We start from the raw sequence: 23,817 nt of genomic DNA, 5'->3' as shown, positions 1-23,817 counted from the left end.
ACTGTAACCCAAAGACTGTTAGTCTGATATTTCAGGATAAAGTCCTTATTCTGTATATGTTGTTTTTGTTTTGATATAACCTTTAATTTAACTGAATTTACAGTCTGTCTTTGCAACCAACACCAACTCGTTGTGCAATCAAGATAGCTGTGCAGAGATTACCTGTGCTGCTTGATTTGCCATTAACCAGGTTATTGGACCAGTTGCAAATGTACCATTACTGATGTCTCCTTAATCAGTGCTAAAGATGCTGAGTAGCATTTGGTCAACAACAGATATCCTTGACCCCAGCTAGAAGTCCCTGTTTTGAAAGAGAATATAGGGCTAGGGGGCAAAATGGGCAAATAGATTTGAATCCTTTTCATATGTGCAGTGACGTGAAAAATTTAAGCCATGTAGTTGAGTGTTTTAAATAGTAATTAGGCAAGTAAAAATTGCCTTTGACAAGCCAATTTGAAATCCTATCAAAATGTGTGTGTATACCTAAGTGCCTCAACTGGCTGGCATTAAACATGTTCTAATTCTTGTGTAACTGTGGCCTATCTCAACCTTTCAGAGACTTTGCTCAGGGGCAGAAGTCAGCATAAAATAGCCTGCAGCTGCATGGACAACGGTTTACCTGGTCTAAGAGCTAGTACAACTATTAACTGAGTTTACAGTCCTGTTATGTTTACTCAGTGTACTCCCTTGAACAGTCTTGCTGTTCCTGTTTTCAAGACTTCACATTAACCAAAAACCTGCAAAATATTTGCTGTACAGAGGTTTTATTATATTTAGCCTCTGTTTTCTGTTAAGTCTCTGGTAAAGACTATTCACAAAGACCACTTACAGCATATTAAAGCATGTGATAGATTGGCTGTTAAATTGCTGTAACTGCATTCAGCTTTTGTCTGTTCCAGAGTTCTTGCCATCCATCATGGCCATTTTACCTCACTTTCAACCCTTCGTGAAAATATAAGCTGAAATGTATACATTATTTTTTATATAAAGAATGGTGCAGAAATACAGTGTGAAATCAGTTCCAAGTTTCAAGGGAGGAGGTTGAGGACTGTGTTCCTACTCATTTCTGTTTTGATTACATTCCTTATGTTTGTGTCAGTAAGGCAGGCCCTGCTTTTGATAGATCACTTCTGCAGGATTTTTACTATCCCATTACTGCACATCTTTATCTGAAGAGGAGAATGCGCTTGTTATTCTTCCAGAATATTCAGTTATAAGCTTGAACCATATGTTGCTCAAGAGCAAGAGTTACTTTGCCCAGGAGTGTCATATTGGTTTGGCTGATAAATTTTGGGCTGAAAACACCAGTAGATCTGGACAGAAGCAAGCTGTTGAATTTTGAATGTAGTGGAAGTGTTGTTAGACTGTGCAATTAAAGAGACTGTCTTTTAGCTCTAATCCCGTGTTGAAGATGATGTGGCCTGAAGGTAAATTGAGCATCACTGAGGTAACCAAGAGGCCTCTGACAGCTGCTACTCTTTTTAAGAACTCCATGATTGCATTAGTGGACAACCTGGCATCAAAGGTAAATATTTCTGTTTCAAAATTGACTCCCAACTTCTGATTAGTAGGGTGTAGCTTCTCTGTGGAGAGGCTGCCATCCTCCTATCGCCATCAGTTAGAAAGCTGAGCTGAGGAATGGCAGATGAGCTTTGGTTGTGTCAATTGGCAGCTGTGAAGACTTCGTAAGACAGTTATCTGCCATCCCCGCATAAAGAGGATGGATTTTTGCTTCCTCTGTGACCAGTGTATCTTTCACTTCTGGCAAAGCTAATCTCTCTTAGGTAATAATTACTATATCAAATAAATAATCATCTTTAACAAAGCTCTTTTGGCAGACGGCCCAGAGGATGTAGTTTCACGGTGGAGAGATTCTCTCTTTCTGGCTTTTAATGCCAAGTGACTTCTGTGAAAATAGAAGCAGACCTATGTGATTTCATTCTTTCCTCCTCTTTCCTTTGTCAGAGAGTGAGAAGTGAAACTTTTTATTTGACTAAGTAATTAAGTTTGATAGTAGAAGGTATTACCCTGGCAAGCAGCACTTTGTGTGAAAGAAAGGTAGGTAAGGGAATGAACTGGGAAAGTGGTTGGTTTGAACATGGTGCAGCCAAGTGGCAGAATGAGGGGAGCAGTGTGATCCCTTGTGTGAGCAGACATCACTGAGAAATATTTGGGTCTTACTGATGCTGGGTAACCTTGCTGGGCTTCTGGCATTGTGGTAGTGTTGTGGAAGGGGTGTGCGGCCACCAGAGATGAATAGTGACCCCAGAGCAGTGGTGTACGTTAGCATTTAGCATAATTAAGCAATAAAGGGCGATGTGTTCTATCTTCTTGGCAGTTGTGGTAGCAAAGGAGGTGTTGCTGGCCCAAGATCTGGAGGGAGAACAGGCACACAGTTGTGGTAAGGCTAGGAAAAGCTTTGTAGAAAGATGATCCTTATTCTAATAAGATGACCCTGTGAAGAGCAGAGCAGTAGTTGAATTTTTGCTTGGAGTGGCAGCCACATGAGTGTGTCTTCATAGGTGCTGTATTGGTCAGAGCATGGTCATACAGTACTGGCTGTGCACAGAAAGAGAAAGATATCCTCACTAGGAATATTACAGGATATAATGTATTGCTTCATGTTTTCCAGAATTAGATGAAAACATGCTTGCTTTATATTTTTGAGTTCTAGTTCTGGAGTGGATTTAATCTTCAGCAGTAAATCTGCAGGATGGTGTGCAAGCCCAGCCAAGGCTGTCTCGAGGTGCTAGCTGAGCTTCCTGACTGAGTGACGAAGCCCCACACCTCTCCCCAGTACTATTTGACTAAGTGCTACTAAGGGGATCCCCTTGTTAGCTCAGTTGAAGGTCAGGTCTTACTTTAGGTTGGCACCGTAAGTAGAAATTGCAGGAGGTCCTACCCCACTGCCTGTGAGCCAGGGAGGAGCTTTCCTGGATGGCAGATGATGAGCTGTTGAGGCTGAAGAGGGTGGCTGTGACCCTGATGGAAGGCAGATAGGGGCAACCTTTAGTCTGACTTTCCAAGGAGTCAAGATTTACCTGATCTGTCAGTCTTCCAAATAATTTGCTGGCTAGCCCTGACTTAACTTTGGTATAGAGATGACAAGAACCCAGAGAGGTTTCTTTGTGTGTTGTAAAAATGAGTAGTTGGGGAAGGAAAAAGATTCTGATTGATGTTGTTTGTTGTTAATGCAGTTCTCTGCCATACAGAGCACTCACGTTCTGTCTTGCCTAGCCAAACGGGTAGGGAACCTGATGCACTGCAGTGAGGCATTTCAAGCAATACAGACAGAAACAGCTGGTGGTGGTGTAGTGGAGGGCTGTGATCAAGGCGGGATAGCTGGGAGCTGTTGGCGGGGAGGCTCGGCAAGCATTTGTGGAAAAACTTATTTGCTTATTTATTGGAAAAGTTATTCTAGGCCACCTGGTATTTGTAAAAATAGTTAAGTGAATGCTATGCACTGTGGTGGTTTGAACAATTCCTGCAACTCACAGCAGGAGCTGAAGAGTTTAAATGGCCCATTATCCATCTTGAGTCAACAGGTACCAAAATTCAGCATTGAAGGCTGGCTGACTTATGTGAAATGAGTTAGTTTCAGTCCATTTATCACTGGTATCTCTATCACAAATGCCAGCCTTTTCCAAGGATAGGACATAACCAGGAACTGTTTCTAAGTCAAGTTTAACCACTAGGAGGTTCCTGTGTGTCTCTCTCTATAGTCCTTTCCCACTCTTTACTTTCCCTAGACTTCCATTGGGAAACTTGTATTAAAGATGTGTTTTTCCTGATTTTCTGTTGAATAGCAATGGAGAAAATTGTCTCAGAGCATTGTATTTCCAGAGAGTTACAGATTCCATTAAAGGGGAGGCTCTGGCTAAACAGATGTGTTTGTCAGGCCTTAAAAAGGACTTTTGCCAAGCAGAAAGGAGCCAAAGGCTGTCTTGCTTGTGCAGTGTTTTATGGCCAGTCTTTAGCATGATAGGGCTGGAACGAAGCGGGTGAAGTTCACACTTCGGAGTCTGCTGTTTGAACACGTACAGGGCTAACGCTCCTTGCAGAACAGTGTTTGTAGGTACTTAAGTTTGCAAACTAAGTTACATAGTTGAGCTTTGGCTATTTTTAGTGGAGAATCTGGCTGTCCTGCATCTTAAACAAAAAAAAATTGGTGTGACCTATCCTGAAGCCAAGCTTATGTTACTTTAAAGGGTCTAAATTTTGGTGTGTCCTAGAAAGGAGAGGTTGCTTAGATAAGGGTCCTGAACACAATCATTGTGTACTTCAAACAGTAGAACAGCATGCAGAGAGATAATGCTTCTGTTTGGCCATTCCACCCTGAGGATCTTTTTGAGTTGACTTTTCGTACAGCTAATAATATGTGCATGTTATTAGCAAGCTAATAGCTGGGCGTTCAGGCCGTGCTTTGCTAGCTATTGGTTATGCACAAATAAATGGGCTGCTCTGCCTCTGAGTCACTGCCAGTTTGGATACTTGTCTCAGCTCTCTTACTTCTGCTGGGGGCTGGAGAGTGGAGAGTTGTTCCTGGGCTGGTAAAACTTCTGTCTCTTTTGGGGATACCACTCGTTCCAGTTATGGGTACCATAATTCGTCCCTTGGGTTGTCTTACCATTTTTCCCCGTGCTTAACTTGGGACTGGAGTTGCACTTCTGGGGATCAACAGTGACAACAACTATGTGTCTAACTGCAGTTTGGACCCTGCAGGACTATTCTGGGGAAGCCTGTGGTAACAGCTGATGAAAACAGCTCTCTGAAAACAGTGTTGCACAAGCGGTCTTTGCTGCTGTGGTCTGTGGATGTCAGAGGAATAAGGTTCGTAGGGAGAGATAATATCAGTTCATGTTTTTGTCAGCTGTTTCTCTAGAAAACGAGATGAAGATAGGCTTGAATTTTGTTGTGGTTTGGGCTGGTGATTTATTGACATTACCAGAGTGTGTCCAGCATGTAAGTGCAGCGAGTGCTGCTTTTCTCATCCTGGCCTCCCATTCCACCTGGGCTGTTCCTGCTTGCGTAATGTTTCTTTGTAAACTGCTTTAAACCATATTTATGTGCTCTGTTTCTACAGTCCTTGAGCAGAATGGCAGTCCAAGAGCACTTCGTTGATACTCATTTGGCCTTCCTGGAATGCTGCAAGTTTTTTGGCAGTATAAAAAGTATCTTTAAACCTGTAATTTGGGGGAATAGTCTCCAAAAATGCTAATTTGGTGGGCAGGAATAACAATAATATCAGAAACAAAGCTCACAGTCTGTGAATACAGTACCTGCAGCATTAGTTGGTTGTTTAACTTTTCCGGTGTTTAGAAAAACCATCTTTAAATTTCTGTTTGGTTGGTATTCTGTTTTAAATCCAGAATTCAGTGACGAAGCAGAGTTCTGTGGTCCCTGAAGAAAGGGGCAGATGGTGTGGTTATTAGGGTGAGTACCATACAAGTGGTGTTAGCACTGCAGGAGCCACTCAAAAATACAGTTTTAACTTCAGCTTGTGTGTACACATGTCCATACAAGTATGAAGACTCAGAAAATATATTTTTGGAGGATGCTGAGTTGAAGTGGTGCTTATCAGTAGCAGCATCTCAATCATACTGTAATTCTCCAGACTTATGCTGAGAGTCTTTTGGGCAGAAACCTCTGGTAGGTAGAAAAAAAACGTTTTGGGTTTGGTTTTTTTTTTCCCAAACCAACCAACCAAAGCAAAAACTAGCTTTACAGAGTTGCCGTGTAACATTGCTCAAGCACATGTTTTACTGCCCATGCTGTTTTCTTGACGATTTGGTCTTTCTGTGATGGATTACTTTGGGTGGCTTTTCTTTTAAACACTGACATAGGGAGTCCTTTGGCTGACACAGCTGTAAATGATGAGCTTCTCCAGGAATTCTCTCTGGACATGCATTCTTTTTTTCTCTTTCCCTTTTTTCCTCTTTTCCGTAACTCCTTTTGTCTGACTGTTCTTTCTTCCATACCTCTCCTCTCCCATCCAGGTTGACAGGTTTCATCTCTAGTAAGTTATAATGTCATCACTGTGACTGATTTGGCATATCCAGCACAAATTTGTCATATCCCTTCTCTTATCTAATGGGAAACTGTAAACTAGGGGTGGTGGAGGTGGTGGAATCTCTCAAGGAGGAGTTTGTTTAGGGTGACTTTTAAATTGGTTTGTTGTCTTTTTAACACTTAAAAATCGTTCAGCTTGATTTGAAAAAAAAAAAAAATCAGTTTCAATTAGGCATCTAAACAGCTTTCAGAACTGGGGCCTTTGTGTCTCTGTATTTCAGTTCTTCCATTTATAAAATGCAGCTCCCAGGCTTGACAGCCTCATGGTACAATAATGGGAGCTGTATAATTATCCCCCTTAAGAGCTGAGGCTGGTGGGATTGTAGGCATGGAATAATCTACTTTAGAATTTAGCCTAGTAGCTGTCATTGCTGAGAGGCTTTAATTACACTGTAATTGCACTGATAGATGATCTCCTGTCTGTGCAGGAACTTCCTATTTCTGTTTTCCAAAAGAAAAGCAATGTCTTGACTTCTGCCTTTTATACCAAATGCAGATACAGTCACTCGTCTTTGTGTTGGGCATGAAGTCACAGATGTTTTGCATTGAGGTTTGTTGCATTTTTGAATGGCAAAGACCTGAATCACAACCCAGGCGGCCAGCCTTGCAGTGGTGAAAGGAGTTTATGTATAAGCAATAATGAATAGATGTGAACTGGATGCTGTAATGTCAGTAACAAACAAGTGACACCACTTCCCTTGAGGTAAAAGGGTGGGATGCCCTTTCTTGACTTCATGCTCCTAATGGCTTCTTTAATTTGATTCCTGTGTTGTTAAGATGTTGCAGATCAAATGTGGAATATTTGTGGTATCAACCTCATCAAAGTATTTACATTCATCTTGGCATCACATGCAAGATAGCATATTGAGGGTGGATCTGGCATGGTCAAGCGTTGTTCTGATGTTGGTGACTCTGTTAGCACTGAGATAGGTTTGTCCTCAAGGGTGACTTACTGCGTGGTTCGAGAAGTGGCCCAAGCTGAGTATTAGCAAGAAGGGATGGGGAGAACTGCAGACCATTCACCTTCACGACTGCCAATCTTCATAGCTTCTAAGTTTGGGTGTAATTCAGGGAGTTCTCTGTATATCCCATGCTTTCCCTAAATGTTTTATTTCCAGTCACATAGGAGACTTCATCTAGCAGCTGAATGACCTGGCCTTTGGTTCTTGCTGTACAACTGAGAGATTACAATACAGAGCTTATAAATTGCAGGCATCAGGTCCAGCAGACTCCTACTCCTCATCAGTTATAGCTGCCGTGACCACATCAAACCTACTTCAACACTGATTTGAAGTTCAGAAAGGGCTGCTTCTACCTTCATAGTTTGACACATGATGCCTGAGTGCTGAGGTGAAGAGCGCCGATGACAGCTGCCTTCCCATGGCACAGCCAAGCTCTATAACTGAAGGAAAAATCATCACCCACACAAACTAACTGCCAGTTCTGAGAGCTGGTAGGAGACTGCTGAGTTAATAAAGACCCTTGTAAGCCTTCTTACTTTCAGAGATGATTTTCAGGAGAAAGCCAAAAACGTTTATATGTAAATCTCTTAAAACTCTTTAAATTGTACCAACACATTATATTTCACCATGCTGTCTTTAAGGAAAGGAGAACACATAGGATAGGTATGGGTTGTGTTGAATTACCATGGCAGAAGTGCTTAGTGTGGTGGTGACCTCAGTAGAAGACTTTGTACAGAACAGAGCTGTCGCTCAGCTGCCTGGTGTCCTGGGGAAGCTGTGTCCTTAGTGTTCCTTTTTTGAGCCCACCGCTCTCTGAGGATATGAAAAGAAGAGCAGGATGAATAGAGCACTGCCCTACCAGGGGGCTCAGCCTGCTCTTTGGAAGTGGGCAGTTTTCTCCACTGCATGCAGCTTTGCCTTGGTCTCCCTGGTAAGGAAAGGAGCCAAACAAGACTGTGAAAGAGCTATCCCTGGCACACTTCACGGGGAGGGAGATAGTCACTAGGAGAGAAGGGAGGTGATGCAAGAGCATACTTTGCCCACACATCCTTCTGTTTACCCACACACTCCCCATACTTATGGGCTCCTGGGTTGCTGCATGGAGGGTAGGCAGCACAGGGATGCTGCCAGCTCTTGTACAGGTGGTTGGCTTAGATTTTGCTCGCTCTCCTTGGTGTGTTCTTACCCTGAGGACAGCCTTCCAGGAGAAAAGCACAGCCTGATGCTACTCATTGCATGCTTAAGTTAAGCAGGGAAATGTTCCAGTCCAACACCTTCCCCAGAAGATCCAGTGGCTTGTATCAGTTTTTAGGATACAAGTCTGCTTTTTGAAGGCCTCCATATCTAAGCCTCCTCATTGCTCATATTCATCCTATCCGTACTCAGTGAGTGGAAGCTCCACGTGCCTGTCATTAATGCTGCATCCAGGTTATGTCGGGACTAGCCAGGATAGTTAAGGATGATCCTGTTTCTTCAATATTACTGAAGGGAAAATTGCAGGTTTTGGCCTTTCATGTTAACCTGAGATTGAGTGACCTAAAATCATAGAAAACAGAGCTAAAGGGGACCTTGGGAATGTACCTCATTCACCTCCTGTTTGAGGACATGTCTGCCTTTATCTTCTCTTTACAGATGCTTCTTCAAGACTGTTCCTGTCTAGTGGTGGAGGTTCCCCTCCTTTACGCAGGCTTTTTGCTCCCATTCCTTGTTTCCCTGATGCCTAATCTGGATTTTTAGACTGTAGTTAAAGCCAACACTACTTTGTCCTAAAACTGTGGTTTACTTTTCTTCATATATACCCTTTAAATTTATAAAATCTAATGTCAGGGTGGTTATGTGGCTCCTTAGTCCTTCCAGACTAAAACTCTGTATTTCCTCTGAGTCACATACTCTGGATTTTTTTATCGTTCTCATTCTTCTGTTAACTGACTCATTGCCATTTGTATCCCACTTGAACTGCAGTGCCCCAAACTGCATGTGATGTTCAGATCAGTAGAACTGTTGGGGTTTTTGTCTTACAGTTTTCCTGTTCCTGTGCCTCTTTCTTAGAAGAACATGAATTTGACTCATGTTCAGCTAGAATTCCTAGATCTTTTTTTTTAGCACTGGTGTCAAATCAGTTTTTTATTCTTTTATTGTACAGCTGTTTCTGCCTAAATGGGGAGCTTTGCATTTGTCCTTGCTAAATTAATCTCCCTCCACTTTTTTTTTTTTTTCCCCTCGGCCACTGCTGCCATTTTTTAATGTTCTGGGTTCTTGCACTCTGAAACTGTATTTTGCCTACAGATTCAGTACCCACAATGTGCTCCTTCATTCAAATCACTGCTGAAAATGTCCAGTAGTACTGAAACAGAACAGACTCCTTTGGAGAACCCTTGGGGTTTTCCTTTGGAGAAAGGGCCTCTGGTTACTTAGAGTAGTTTTACAGATGGTTTCACAGCCACCTGTTTGATCTAGTCCAGGGGAAAATTGCTGAATTTTCACTCTTAATTATCAGTTGTAATTATGGAAAGCGACATCTTCTAATGCTAAGATTTCAGACAGGCTGCTTATCTCCCTTTATGATAATGTTAGATTGCTGTAAAGGGATTTTTGCGATGCTCCAGTTGAAGTGCATCTTTGACATGTCCTCTGAAACCAATGTCTGGACATACTGTGACCAGCTGCCTGGGATCTTGTTTTGAATTCTCTCCTTGGCTGGTGATGAGATGTGATAAGCAGTAGGCTCTGCCAGCCTGCAGAGTACAGCACTCCTTTTGCAAGGGCTACTTAAAAAATAGTACAGATTAATGTTATAATAATACAATTTTACCTTGAAAAACTAAGGTGGGCCTTTATGACATTTATTAATTGCTTCCTGCCCCCTCAGTAAAATTACAAGGGGGGGAGTAAGGGCTAACAATGAAGAGAAAGAAGTGAACAGACTCTAAAACCCAGTGAAAAGGAAGTGCGTAAGTTTAAAAGACTTATAGCTACCCCTTACAAGCTGGTGCTAGTTATAGACCATGTTGGCCTGAATGAAAGTTGCCTTTAATCTCATAAAAATAAAAGTAAACATCAAAACAGTCTAGCAGGACTGCAGATGGGTTTGTCTCGTGGGTGCAGGCTGTTGGCAGTGAAAGGTGTGCAACCCTTTGGGACTCACTTGTATGTCCAGGGTCGGCACGGACCGGGCAGAACCACCCGCGTTGTGCTGGGTGAGGTAAAGCCACCAGTCCCTGTTCAATGTTCCCTGCTGTCCGCGAGTCCAAGGTGGTGCAGAAGGAGGAACTCGCCTGCTGGTGGTTTTTGTTTGTCCTGCGGAAGGTGCGGGCTGGAAGGTAGCTGGGTTTTGCCCTGCACAGGATTGTGTCCAGTGATTTCCATCACATGAGCATGCTTTTGTGGGTTGTAGAGGGCTTTATTCAGCATGGTTTAAAAATTGTTGAGTAATCCATGGTGCTTTTAGATGTTGATAATTGGAAAAGCCATATCTGACAACAGGGCAGTGAATTACATTGGTTTTTCTATGTTTTATAAAGGCTGGTTTTTTTACCATCGAAGTCTGTAGAGAAGGAGGATGTGGACCTGGTTCTGATATATAGGAAAGGTCAATCAATCTCGAATGAGTAACATGTGGATCCTGTAACAGGTGTCTTCGCTGTGTGCAACTGGGAGGAACGCTTGTCGTTCTGTTCTAACCGTGTAATTCCTGTTGAGCAACCAAACCTCATTCAGATGACTGGGGTGGATTGACACCTCAGTGTTTTAATGAGGCAACAGTTGTGTCTGCATAGGCATTTTTCTGATGAAACTCTGATTTGTCCCCATAGGAGCCCTATTACGTCCGTTGCATTAAGCCCAATGACAAGAAGTCACCACAGCTTTTTGATGAGGAGCGCTGCAGGCATCAGGTGGAATATCTTGGCCTTTTGGAGAACGTGAGAGTCCGCCGAGCAGGCTTTGCCTACCGCCAAACATACGAGAAGTTTCTTCACAGGTAAGAAGAGTGCTGCCAAGTGACTCAGCTCAGCCCCTTGCAGGACAACTCAGGCGTTGGAACAAGGAGTGTGATTTGGCTTTCTCCCCTTGAGTGAAGAGTTAAGTCCTCTGGGCTTGTGATCCTCACTCTTGAGCATATGGGTGGTGGCATGTTTGGTTCAAGAACTGCTGTTGGTTATGATAAAACATGAGTCTAACAGGGACCGTGGTTGCTCTCATTTTGTGGTGACAGATATGTTTAGAAGTACATATGTAGCACTCAGGCTCAACTTCTTTTCTCCTAAAATTCACTTGCTCTATTACTCTCTGCAGCAGGAATGTGTAATGAAGTTCTTCCCCAGAGCATAACCCTAAAACCAGAGCTAATTAACTTCTGTTTTGTCTCTGAACATTGTGTAATTGTTGCAGTGAGAGAGACAGACATTGTGTATCTTGGGAAGTGCTTGATGGTGCACAGTGTCGTTATGCATGTGCAGGAGGAAACCTCTGGACTTGAAAACTGGAAGTCTGAAAAAGGGATAGTAACATGACCGCATTAAAATGTTTTTGATACTTCTTGCCCTTTTAATTCCTACCAAACTGGTGACAAATGATATGTTTTAGATTGAAATTTGTCTTACGGCTCCAGTAAATTAGCATGGGTACTAAGAATTCAACCTCTTGCTGATGAAATAGCGAATTGATTTTTACTTTTCTTATTGAATCAGGTGGGAAAAAGGCCCTGAGGGTAGAAAAAAATTAAACTATTCAAGCAGGTGGACTGTCAATGCTGTTGAAAGATCTTTTGCTGTTCACAGTAGAGATTTGCCTGGATATTTTGTGGTACCTGAAGTGGAACGAAAGGGTCAGGCTTACTAAATACAGCCTACAGTGCCGTGTATCGGTTTTCTTAAACATTATGCGGTGGTTAGAGCATGCTTTTGCCCTCACATGTGGAATTAATTACAATTTACTCTTAAGATTTGTGTAATTACTATTAATATAAACAGCTGCTTTGTTTTTAATAAACGTTTGATGAGCTCCTGTAAGCTTAAGACTAGAAGTGGTGATTACAGCCAGTAAACCAAATTAGCACATGGCAACTGGTACAGCTTTCAGGCTATTGTAACATTTGTTCTGCCGGACCCTGGAGTAGGATTAAACATCTATGGTGTAAGGTATCAGACATTGTGTTTGCATATCCCAGTACTGCTTTGAGTCCGGTCTCCACTGACTTTCCTACATTTAAGGAAAAACATATCTTTTGGCCTGGATAATGTTTTTATTTTTTCCAGAACTCTTTGTTCCTTGTCTTTTGGTGAGACATTCCCTCTTAGAGGGGCTGGAGGGTATGATTTGTGGTACAAGCTGCACATTTTTTGAGTGTTTTTTGAATAGGGATCACCAGGGATTTCTGTTCCTTTATAATTAACAGGCTTACTGGGAGACTGGGAATGTGGAGGAGACTCCAGGCCCTTCAGCTCTGGACTCTTGCAATGCAATGCAGGGCATCTTTTAAGACAGGTCTAGAGAAACTCAGTGAGAGGTGATTTTGGGATGTAACTTGGTCATCTGCTTGCTTACATTTGCAAAAGATGTTACAGAAAGCCAGTCCCACCAACAGATGTTTAAATCTCTTACAGGCCCCTGAATCTTTACGATTTTCTGAGCCCAAAATAGATACCTTTGTTTTGTTTTGCTGATTCCTCTTACAGGGAACAGGAGAGAGATATCAAGATATATATAGATAAGAGATACATATAGATATTTATGTATTTATATATATTTATAAATCTATTTATAAGTGCATGTATGCCTATTTTTTATATATGTGTGTATATAAAAACATATTAAAAAATAACTTTCCTTTCTGTGGGAAAAGACTTTTGCTATTTAGCCCTAAAGTACTGTAAGGTAGTTGATATCTCATACCTACGTGTAGGAGACGAAGTGAAGCACAGTTAAGACCATTAATAAATGTCCTTTTTAAGCTTTCCTTGAACTGAAGACAACTTTTATTTGAGCTCTGTGCAAACCAGTCTGCCCTTACCCATTGGTAGAAAGTAAGATCTAAAAATTTTTTTTTGTTGGGCCAAGAGATGTTGCGTGTTCAATTGGTAACTACAGCTTCCAGTTGTGTGAAATGCATGTCAGTACCATGTATCTTAAATAGATGTGGTACTTTTTTTTTAATAGTAATTTATATATCAAAACAAAAGAAGCTGATTAGATTTCAGAAAGGGGTATGTGTGCAGGGCAGGGGGAAGAACGGCGCCTGTGAGGCATCTGCAGGCATGGCTGCGTGTGAGTGTAATCCAACACTTGCGCCATGAAGACATCCATGTGCTTATTTCCAGGCAATGTTAAACATAGCACGTAAATGATACTGGGATATCTGTGAACCATACAGTGGTAAGGGAAGAATGGCGTCATGTGCAGACCTGATATTTTTCATTAAAGCTTCATAATTTGGTGGCTTGCAAAAATCTTGGTTCTTAGGAGAGCTATACTGGCAATTGTAAACTCAAGTAGCAGCCTCTCGCATGCTGGGTGTTTCTGTATCTAAGTACAGAGAAGAAGGAGAAACAAAAGTGGTGTAGAACTGGATGTTTAATGTATAAGTGACCTTGAAAGCTGTCAGGATCTCTAGGCAGGAGAGGGGAAGGGTTGTGGTGTCAGTGAGCAGATTTCTTTTGGGTGCTGGCTCACTGTAATTAGCAGTGAGGCTGGGATTTTGACTTGCTGTGGCATTCAGGTTCTGCTCTCTGCTGTGGGGAAGGAGTTCGTGGCATTGCACCACACGTGCCATGGAAGGAACAAAAGGAATGAGAGGACTGCTGTGATACTCCACCACCAGTCCCACCACCTGTGGGCTAGGAGGGAGGTGGTCCATTTGCCTCAGAATGTCTTTAAATACCATAGCCCTGGTTTTGTTGTAAAGGAGGAAGAGAATTTAACAATACTTTGGGGCAGGTTTTCAGTTCCCTAACATCTTGCCATTTTTTTTTTTTTCTGGCCCCATCAACGGAGCAGGCCTGTTTAATAATGCATGGGTTTGCATTGCCACTCTGCTTGTCTTTTTGGTTTTTGGTTCTTTTTTTCCTTAATCTAAATGTCTCGAGGTGGAAGATTTTTCCCAGTGAATTAATTATTGCAGGAACATTTTCCGGATAAGAATAGGAAAGAGAAGCCAGTATAAAATATTTATGTCCTGTGTGTACATGTATTTGAGAGAAGCAATGCTTTTGCTGGCCAAGTATAAATGCAAAATCTTCTTTTGTGAGTCTGAAGAGGCTTTTTTATTTGCCTGTTTTATTTATCAGTAAGATCTCTAGTCTGCGTGCTGTAACCCTTACACTGATGGCGTTCCCTGCTTAGACACAACCCTTACACTGATGGCGTTCCCTGCTTAGACACAGTGCACACCTCCATTTTTTCCCCTCTTCAACAGCTTATTCAGAAAGGCTAATTTGATGAATGAAAGTGACAGTGTGATGTATTTCCATTCAGGCTTATTTTAGTCTGTTTAGTAAGTCCTGCAGTGCACCCACTCCCCAGTAAAAAGGTTTATTGCTGCGTCCGTTTAATAGTAGCTGAGAATTCTGAATGTGTAAAACACTGAGATTGATGCTTGATTGGATTGTGGGCTTTTAAAGAGAGAAATGGTTAAGATTGCTGCATGCTTGTTTTATTTAGTACATGAATGCGGGTACTATTGCAGTGAAAATGTCTATTACATTTTTTTATTATGTCCATAAATCTTATGCAGAAAATTCATTGTTGCTTTTTGCAAACGTCTGTTCACCTAATCAGCGCTTTGCAAGGCTGATAAATCTTACAGAGAGCTCAGTCTGATGCATTTACTTTCGTGTTTGATTTGTAGTTGTCTTAGTTCCAGTCTGCATTCTCTTTCTTAGTGTACAAAGGAGAGTAAGGGTGGGAGGGAATGACTGAACAACAATTACAGACAGTGGTGGTGTTTGCATGCTGTGGCAGTCAACTGTCTGGTACTTTGCTAAATAAAAGAATTTGTTAGAAATGGCTACCAAAATAATGAACAAGAAAATTATGCACAGAATTTTTAAAACTAGGTTTTCTGACAAAACAACTGATTACAGTTGGCTTTTTATGCAGAATGTGACCAAACCAAAGCTTTTTTTCCTCACCAAAAAAAAATAAATTAAAAATTATTCCTGAGAGTGTGAATAATGGAACTGCCAAATCTGCAGCAAGACAGTGGTGAAGTTTGTCATGTTACATCAGTTCGGTGTTGAAGAAGTGAGCTCCTCACAATATTATTGTTTTTGAGCATCTCGCAAAATCATGCCTCTCATATTCATTTTCCGTGGATTTTGAGGATCACAGTTCCTACAGAGGATGTCCTGAAGCTCTTCTATTTGTAAGAGTTTTTATTAGAATTTAGATCATTATTATTTCTAAAATGTGTTGAAGGCTATCCTTCTTGAGAACTTAGATGACAGGTTTACTTGTAAATTGTACCTTGTACTTCCAGGTACAAGATGATCTCGGAATTCACTTGGCCAAACCACGACCTCCCTTCGGACAAGGATGCTGTGAAGAGGCTCATAGAGTGTCATGGATTTCAGCACGATGTTGCTTATGGCAAGACCAAGATTTTCATCCGCACACCTCGAACTCTGTTCACCTTGGAGGAACTGCATGCCAAGATGCTTGTGAGGATTGTCCTTTTCCTACAGAAGGTAAAGCTTTATTTGCTGCATTAAAAACTTGCTTCCAGTTCCTTAAAACACCTTTGTTCCCTTTTCAGGCTCACTTGCAAAAATGACAGATCTGCACAAATTCTAGAATACTGCAGTTTGATTACTGGTTAATTTTTTTTAAAGCTCTTTCTGTAGTGCTCTCTGTAGCTGCACTGAAATCTCAATGTGGTGTGATGTGCTGTAGGACCTGTAAGATTGTTGGTTACTGTTTAAAAAACACTCTTTACTCAGTGAAAGTAGCTACCTGGAACCTTTGAGGAGCTTTTATGGAGGAATGGATGTTGAGACAGTACATGCGTAAAAGTTTATTAGCGGATCCATAGCTGGTGGCATACGTCGACTCTATTGGTAAAATTCTTGGGGGTGCAGGAAAAGGGGTGAGAGGGGAAGACAGAGTGAGAAAAGAGACAGGGAAAACTTACCCCAGAGGCCAGCTAGGAAGGGAAAGGACAAGATTCCCAGTGAGCATCCTCCCATGGTGTCCTTTCTGGTGCAGTGTGTGGTCTCCCTTGTCATAATATTCCATTAATAATTACTGAGTTGTTATCAGGACCTGTGTGAAATCCCTATCGTTTTTTCTTATGATACTGTTAGTGCTGACTGGAGCATATAAAGACAGGGGGCAGATGCTTGTGCGTATTGGTTTATTAAGCTTTGAGCATCCATGTTTATGGAGTTCCCTAATGTAAACCAGAAAATACAGCCAAGGGATACAGAAGGAAGGAGTGATTTGCACACCTGTGACAATCACCTCCTGTAAGAACCTGCTATAACGTGCCATTTTGGGGTTTGCAGGTGCAAGCCTAGGAGAATTACAGCACAGGAACAAGGGAAAACACTGCCCCAGCAGCTTGGGTGAAAGGGTAACAGAGCGAAAGGCAGTTTTCAGAACAGAAAATAGAAGGCCCGTAGCATTTTGAAGGGTCACACACCTAAGGCGCTGTGCAACAGGACCCATGCACTTTGCTTTCTTTCCTCTCAGAATGTGGGATTTAAGCACCAGGTTTTTCTGGTTTTACCCTTAGGATAAGTAATTTTACATTCTGTGACTTCAGGGCAAACACATTCTCAGACTTTGCATACGAAGGTACTCTTCTAAGCCATGGGAGTTTTTGTTGTGGCTTGGCTAGTTCCTAAATAATTTAGGTGTTTTTTTTGGGACCACAACATAGAAGCTGGTTTTGTAACCTCAAAAGCAACATATACTGGAGGGGAAAAAATGCTTTAGTACTTGCTAAAGTAGCTGTGTTCTGTATGAGTGTGATCTGTCTAGCAAAGAGCAACAACTTCGAACTTTCACAGCCACAGAAATTGTGGGACTGACTTGGGCCTAACAGGAATTGTTGACTAGCTCAAGTTTTTTAGAAACATATTTCTTAAAATGTGTATTTTCTTTGTCATTCTTGGAACTTGGGAAACAACAGAACTTCTGAAACCCTTTTTGCCTATCAGAAATAGAAACTGTTGACAGATGGGTATAAATACTTCACAGAGAAAAGCTTGCTCTACAGCTATGCAGTTAACATAAGTTTGCACAAACTTTTTAAACCTGCTGGACTGAATCATTTTTGGTGAAGAGTGAGACCTGGAAGGAAAAGGTATCCACCACAAGCTTTAATGGTTTTGCAAAACACTCACATTTCTTGTGTTCACAATGCATTCGATCTGATTCCCTGTCTGGGAGGCGAAATGATTTGACCGGTGTGGAAGGAGGAAGTGTCAAGTCCAGTGTTGCAGCTCTGTTAGTATCTGTTGTGCCACATCACATAGTTTATATTTAGTAACAAATCTCTAAGTTTTATATATATGTATGTGATTAGTTTTTCTGGGAATGCAAAGCTCCAGTTGCTTAAAGGATTCAGGACCTGCCTGTTTCCTGAGCTTTGTGGTTCAGTGTTTTCTTCCCTTTTGTTTTTTAGCAGTGTTCTGTTCGCCCTGCTGCTGAGCTTCACAGTGGCTTTCTTAGACTACTTGTCATCTTCCAGGTCTCTTCCCTGGAAATGGCAGCACACTTTTCCGACAGCTTGTTCTGGCTTATTCTTTTGGAGTGAAATGGAGCTAATCTGTGGGGCCCCCTTCACACACCTCTGTTCAGTTTTTCTGGATTATTAGTTGCACTTCCACTGTGCTCACTCTGGTTCCTTGGGAGGAGTTCTCCTGTCTGCAGCCGCTTTTCTAAGCATGTTGGTCTTATTTGGTGCATTCAACGAGTTCACTGGGTCACGTCATTGATCTGTATTCTCTCTTTCTTCCCGTAGTGGTATGAGGCAAGCTAATGAGTTCCTTGTTGAATAAAGCTGCAGGGGGGACACCTTGCTCCCAGGTGACCCCAGTTTTCATATTAAATGTCGGAGAAATTGGGAAGTGACTTTTTTTGAAATTGAAAGGTGCAGTTACTGAAGAATAATTTAAAAGACCCAGCCTGTCTGTGCTGTGGAAACAGATGATGTCTCACTGCAAGGTGAGCACTGAAGCTCCTCCTTTGGATAAAACCCACTGAACAGTGTGAGGCATGATTTTAACAGCAACATGTCAGGTTTTGTGAGTTTGCTGGCCTTTCCTTTAGATGGAAACTTCAGAATTATGTAGTCTGGGCTATGATCTGGACTGGGTTCAACAACCTGGGAGGAGAGCAGGGCTAAAAATTTTTTGCCTTTAGAAGGTAAGTTCCTGGTTAGGAGGAACGGATCAACTCTGTGGCTCTGGGGTTTCTTTTGTTGTGACAATCTGCAAAAGTGACAGAAGTGAAATTGCTGGTGCATGTTGTCCTATGGCTTCACAATGTCCTATGGCTCCCTCCTCTATTTTCTCCTCTCCCTGGAGGAGAGGCCTGAAAGGCATCTTTCTCTTCTACGCGAAGTACTGAAATAGGACAGGTAGAGTCATCTTTTTGTTAGTTTTCTCTGAGAAATCTCTAGTGAGATTCTAATTTACCTAAGAAAAGATGTGTGGGGAAAAGACAAGGTCCTGTTGAAGCACTCAAGGTATTGAAGACTTTGAAGCAAACTGGGTGGCCAGAGCTCCTTTTCTGTAGCTTAAGCCTGCTGTGGTTCATCTGTGTCTCAGTTTAGAGTTATGGAATGTTCTTCCACCAGGATCTAAAATGCTTGCAAAGTGATGGAGTGAAGCTCTTTAGAGTCTTGAACTTGAAACTAAAGGCAAGAAACAGGGATGAATCAGTAAATGCTTACTGAACAGCTCATCAGCAAAAGAGTAGGTCTTGGGTTGATGTGTGTAGGTATGTAATCACATACCGTGTGCAGTGTTAAATCTATCTGGAAAATGCTTGGATTTTTCTTCCATTTTCTGTATTTCTCTTGTTTTACTGTTAGATCTCATTCTCAGCTCTGTGTTGGATCACGCCTGTGTTCAGACACCAGCCAGTTCTGCTGCCAGTAGATGGGGCAGTTGGAGACTGGCAGTGCTGAAAAAGGAACAATCAACACAGTAACAAATAAAATCAGAGTAAGGATCTGAAGAGGCCTTCACTATGCTCTGAAAACATCAAGGCAATTTTGCCTGTATCTTCATTTCTGTTATCAACTTGCTTTCAAATATCCATTAAAAACTCGTATGAAAATTTAATTCTTGCTCCTTTTTTCCTTATTTTAGTTTTGCCTATAAGCATCAAAGGCTGTGTAAGGCAAACTGTGATTACATCTAAAAGGAAAGAGAGAGATTAACTTGATTTGTTAAAAATAATGGAGCCTTCTGTTGCCTTGGAGTTCCTCAAATTTGAATTTAGGAAAAGGAAAAGACAACTGGAAATAAAATGTGTTGTTGTGACAATAGGCACTTGTGTGATAAAAACTGAGGGAAAATGTAAGGCGTAGCCTTAAAAGCAGCTGATCCCAGGCAGGGGTCCAATAACATTTTACTTTGTGCAGGAATGATTTTAAATGAAAGAAGAATCTGCATTTAGTGGTTCTGTTTCCTGGTAGTTATAAATGTATGTCCTAATTTCTAATTATATATATTATGTAGTTTAGTGCTGTCATACAAATCACAAGACTTTCAAAAAGAGATTTGGTAATTATCTTAAAAGCTTCATCGCGCGAGTAACCCTTAACCCTTAAAATAATGCTGGTTCCTTTGTTTAATGACAATAAGAATTTGCTGCTTATGAGTTTGGTTAAATTGAATTAAAAATGACTTCCAGTTTAAGTAGATAATCTTTCTTTTGTTTCACATCTCTTGAATGTCTTCTTTAGATTTGTCTTCAACACTTCTTTTTTTTCTGTTATAAAATGTTAGTGAAATTCCAGGCTGTGATTTTACTTTAGACAAAAAACCAAGTCAGTAAGCAAATGTGGTGTGATTTAACCGTGGCAACTTGCTGGCTCCAGGAGAATTTAGCAAGCGAGAGCTGTGTCCGGTATTAGAAAACTCATATGGCAGTGGAGACATCACTGTCAGAGTCAAACTGAATGGTCATTTTAGAAGCACTGGCTGAGAACATCAGTGCTTTTTATGTGGTGCATTTGAGTTTATTTACTATACCTGTAGTCACGCCATCTATAGGATTGTCTTCATGAATGCAAATGGAGCAGCTCTAATGTTAATAATAAAAATAAAAAATAAAATTAAAAAAGATGCCATAAAACTGCATTGCTTTTTCTGCCCTTGGAAGCATTCCCACATGTTCATTAGCTTTGCAGAATAGTGCTTTGTTCAAGAAAAAAGCCCGGCTAGCCAGCACGTGCGGTATGCAAAGATGATGTATCTTGTCAATATAATTTAGTGCACTATTTCAGTGTAATTTTATCAGACCAGTACAGCTGCATATGGTAATCGCTTCACTAAATCTTTACTGCCTAATGCAGAGGAAGCAAGAATTGTCCTTGCCTTGCAGCCCAGCACCACCTCGGACAAAATCCTTGTGCACAGAAGGCGCTCAGCCCAGGAGATCGGTGCTGTGGAAGGAGGCAGTGCTGGCCCTGGTGTATACTGTGGGTCCTGACGCGTCCTCGTGGCACGGCCGAGCAGTGTGTGCCATGGGTGCTGGGCTTTGCAGAGGCTGCTCTCAGGAGAGCTGTCGCTCACAGCCCCGCAGCTGCAATCACCATGGCAACATTTCCCCAGCCCTGCAGGGAAGAGCAAAAGAGAGAATCATGGCTGACTTGTCATATTCACCTTCCCTTTCTTCTCTGTCCCCATGAGTCCTTGAAGCACAGTGCGGTGGGAAGCATTGACCGCAAAGGGAAGCTTTCACTCTGACAAAGGCATTTTCGTGTCAGATTATGGATGGGCAGTAGTAATCTGATGAGGGCTTCGGTTCAGTGACCCAAATCAAAGGTGCTGCAATGTGTTTGCCATCCTGACTCAAGGCATTTGCCATCTTGAGGGAATGTGTTTGTGAAGTTTTGAATATAAGTGGAAGTAGATACATAATTACATGTGGATTTGTACTGTGAACCAAGGCTTTGATCTTGAGAGGCTTTGGCAGGGAAAAGCTGTGAAGGGAGATGCTGCAACTCCTTCCAAAGGAGCAGCATGTGGGTGCTGTGAAGGACCAAGTAAAATGAAGAATTGGATGTGTCCCCTGTGCTGACAGTGCCACTCACCAGTACAGCAAAGTTGATCTCTTAGTGGACTGATCTGACTGCTTCTCCCATGCTGCTTGTCTCTCTTGTGCTGGTAACATCACTTGTCTGCTTCCAGTGAACGCATTGAGGCATCTCAAACCCAAAAAAAACCCCACAAATGCACCCCTAAAAAGTACCAAAGCAACAAAAAATCCACCTTCTATCATTAAAAAAAAAAAAAAAGAGAGAGAGAAGAGGCTGTTTTCTGCCAGTTGAGCTCCACGACCAGCTCACCTTCCCTCAGATGAACATTCATGCTGGTAAAAAGGGGAGTTGGGGACATGCCTGTGGGGGAAAGCAAAAAGAGGAGAATTAGATCCTACCCTTCCAGTAGCAGTGCAGTGGGGCCCCTAGGTACTTGCTTATTATCTTTTTCCTCCTGGAGGAAATGCTGTGGGCACATGCTCAAATCTAAATAAATGTAAATACCCATTTATTCTGGAGCAGAGGAGAGAGGATGCTGTGTATGTGCACCACTGTTTAAGGATATGGTCTAGCAATGCATGGATAGCAGGGCAACTGCCTGTTCCAGGACTCTGGTGTCCCAGCATTGAGACCTTGGGCTTCGTGGCTGTTAGTCACCTTAAAACTTGGTTTGTTAACTCACATGCATGTGGGGAAAAACGATAACACACACATACACCCCAACTCTCCCCCTAGCCTGTTGTCAGCATCACAGAGAGTATGTTTGTGCTTTAGTGAATGTGCAAATGACTTCAGTAAGCCCAGACAGAAGCAAAGTGCCTGGCAACAGCAGCGGAGCAGGTAATTGCCTGATTCTGTAAATGCTTCATTGTGGTCTTCTGCTTTTTGCAGCGCTGCGTATGAATTCTTGTAAATGATGACTGCAGAGCCTGCAATTAGGTGTTAATGGTACCCACTGCTCACTTCATCCTCCTTGCTCAGGTTTTGCTTTACTGGATTTCAGTTTGCAGAACATGTTGGAAAGACTTCAAAAAGAATCTAAATTGATTTCCCTAATGAATCAGAGGAACTGAGGAGTGCTGCGTCCTCATGTCCCTCTGGGAATCCCAGTCTCGAGTGTGGCTTTTTTCCCCCCTCTCAAATGGACTCCTTTCAGCAAACATCTCTACAGTCCCTTGTTTGTTAAGCAAACTTTTTGTGGTTCTGATCCTCTAAACTGAGTATTTCAGGTTCTAACTCTGCCTTTCACAGTTTTGGTTGGGTTTTCTTCATGCTCATTCCACATGTATCACAGACAAATTGGGAAGACCAGATTCTGCAACCATTGCTACTGATACTTGCTTGTTTTCATGGAAGAAAATTATTTTCTGTTGTGCCTGAGCTTTTCTTTTTTTAAAAGATACTGATCTGCTGCACCTCAAGATGTCTTTAAGCCTTGTTTGAAGTGTGAAAATACTGCTAGTGTAGTGTAAATAAAAGTGCAGGCAAGCACAAATAGCATTCAACAACCTTAACTTGGAAAAGGTCTTAATTTGACATGATAGTAAAATATACCAGGATCACATGAACTGTGCCTATAATGAGGCGCACAGATAATTTCTGTGTGTAGTTTCTTTCCCAAAAGGATGCTGCAATATAAATCACAGCCCCTTTGAGGGGGTTTGCCACTCTTTCATGGGGCTGGCTAGTGAGCTACTCACACTGGTTGTGGGGCTTTTGGGCAATAAGCATGTAGTGATTGATCTGTGATTGCTGAAATATTTATGGGTTATTACTTTTTTTCCCCACCGTGATTAAAACTGTCCTCCCTAGCAGAAATGGAAATGCATGTTTAAGTGGTGTTTGTGGTCTTTAAACAAAGGTAAGTAATGTTTTCCAGTTCTTTGCATGGCTCCATTTTCCCTCTGTCTGCTTTGTTCTAGAGAGGCTTGTTAACAGAACAGTGCTGTCACAACTCCAGAAGACATAGATGAAGCTTAATTCTTAGCTGCTTCACTAAATAGATCAGGGTTTTAAACTGTAGCAGATGTGCTACATCAGACTGAAGGTCCATCGGGACCACGGTCAAGTCTCCAAGAGTGACTGCAAGACAGTGCCTCGGGAGGACAGCAGCAGGGCAAGTGTGAATCATGCCTCTCCTTAAGACTTTCCTGGTCCCTTCAGACATGTGGGCTTGCGATAATGTAAGCTGGGCACAGGTTTTCTTATGCAGTAACAGGTGTTGGATTTCTCTTCTGTGAACTTGTCCTCAGACATGTGCCACCAGCTTTTAGGTTTTGTAGCCACCTTTGGCAAGCTCAACTAACCACTGCATGGAGAGACCTTGCTATGTCTGGGTTCTTGCATTTGCCAGCTTCACCTGATACCCACTCATTCCCATACTGACAAGGCAGGGCTTCACTCAGGACTCTGTGGATGTCTGCTACATCCCCTCTCAGTCCTTCCTTCTCACAGAGAAGTGTCCTAGCTTATATAACTTCTTAATGTTTGGAGGTTGTTCTGTGCTTCTGGTTGTCCTTGCAGTCTTTACCAGCAATAAATACTGAAGATCATTAATAAGTGACTTGTATTTTG

The 23,817-nt window shown here is 42.0% G+C and overlaps 2 protein-coding genes across 5 annotated transcripts in view; one reads left to right on the top strand and one right to left on the bottom strand.

The window, feature by feature from the left end:
- LOC106112343 (endoplasmic reticulum-Golgi intermediate compartment protein 3-like) overlaps positions 1–23,817 on the bottom strand; it is a 152,117-nt gene that overhangs the window by 31,102 nt on the left and 97,198 nt on the right. The gene's annotated exons all lie outside the window — the stretch shown is intronic.
- MYO1D (myosin ID) overlaps positions 1–23,817 on the top strand; it is a 163,946-nt gene that overhangs the window by 56,318 nt on the left and 83,811 nt on the right. For all 4 annotated transcript variants that reach the window (XM_055789789.1, XM_055789790.1, XM_055789791.1 and 1 more), the window contains exons 14-16: positions 1,393–1,525; positions 10,844–11,010; positions 15,505–15,712. In XM_055789789.1, coding sequence (XP_055645764.1) covers positions 1,393–1,525; positions 10,844–11,010; positions 15,505–15,712 — 508 coding nt within the window. The remainder of the gene's footprint in view (positions 1–1,392; positions 1,526–10,843; positions 11,011–15,504; positions 15,713–23,817) is intronic.

This window comes from Falco peregrinus, chromosome 18 (genome assembly GCF_023634155.1).
Source record: "Falco peregrinus isolate bFalPer1 chromosome 18, bFalPer1.pri, whole genome shotgun sequence".
NCBI classification, from domain to species: Eukaryota; Metazoa; Chordata; class Aves; order Falconiformes; family Falconidae; genus Falco; species Falco peregrinus.
This window is presented reverse-complemented; position numbering and strand designations above follow the sequence as displayed.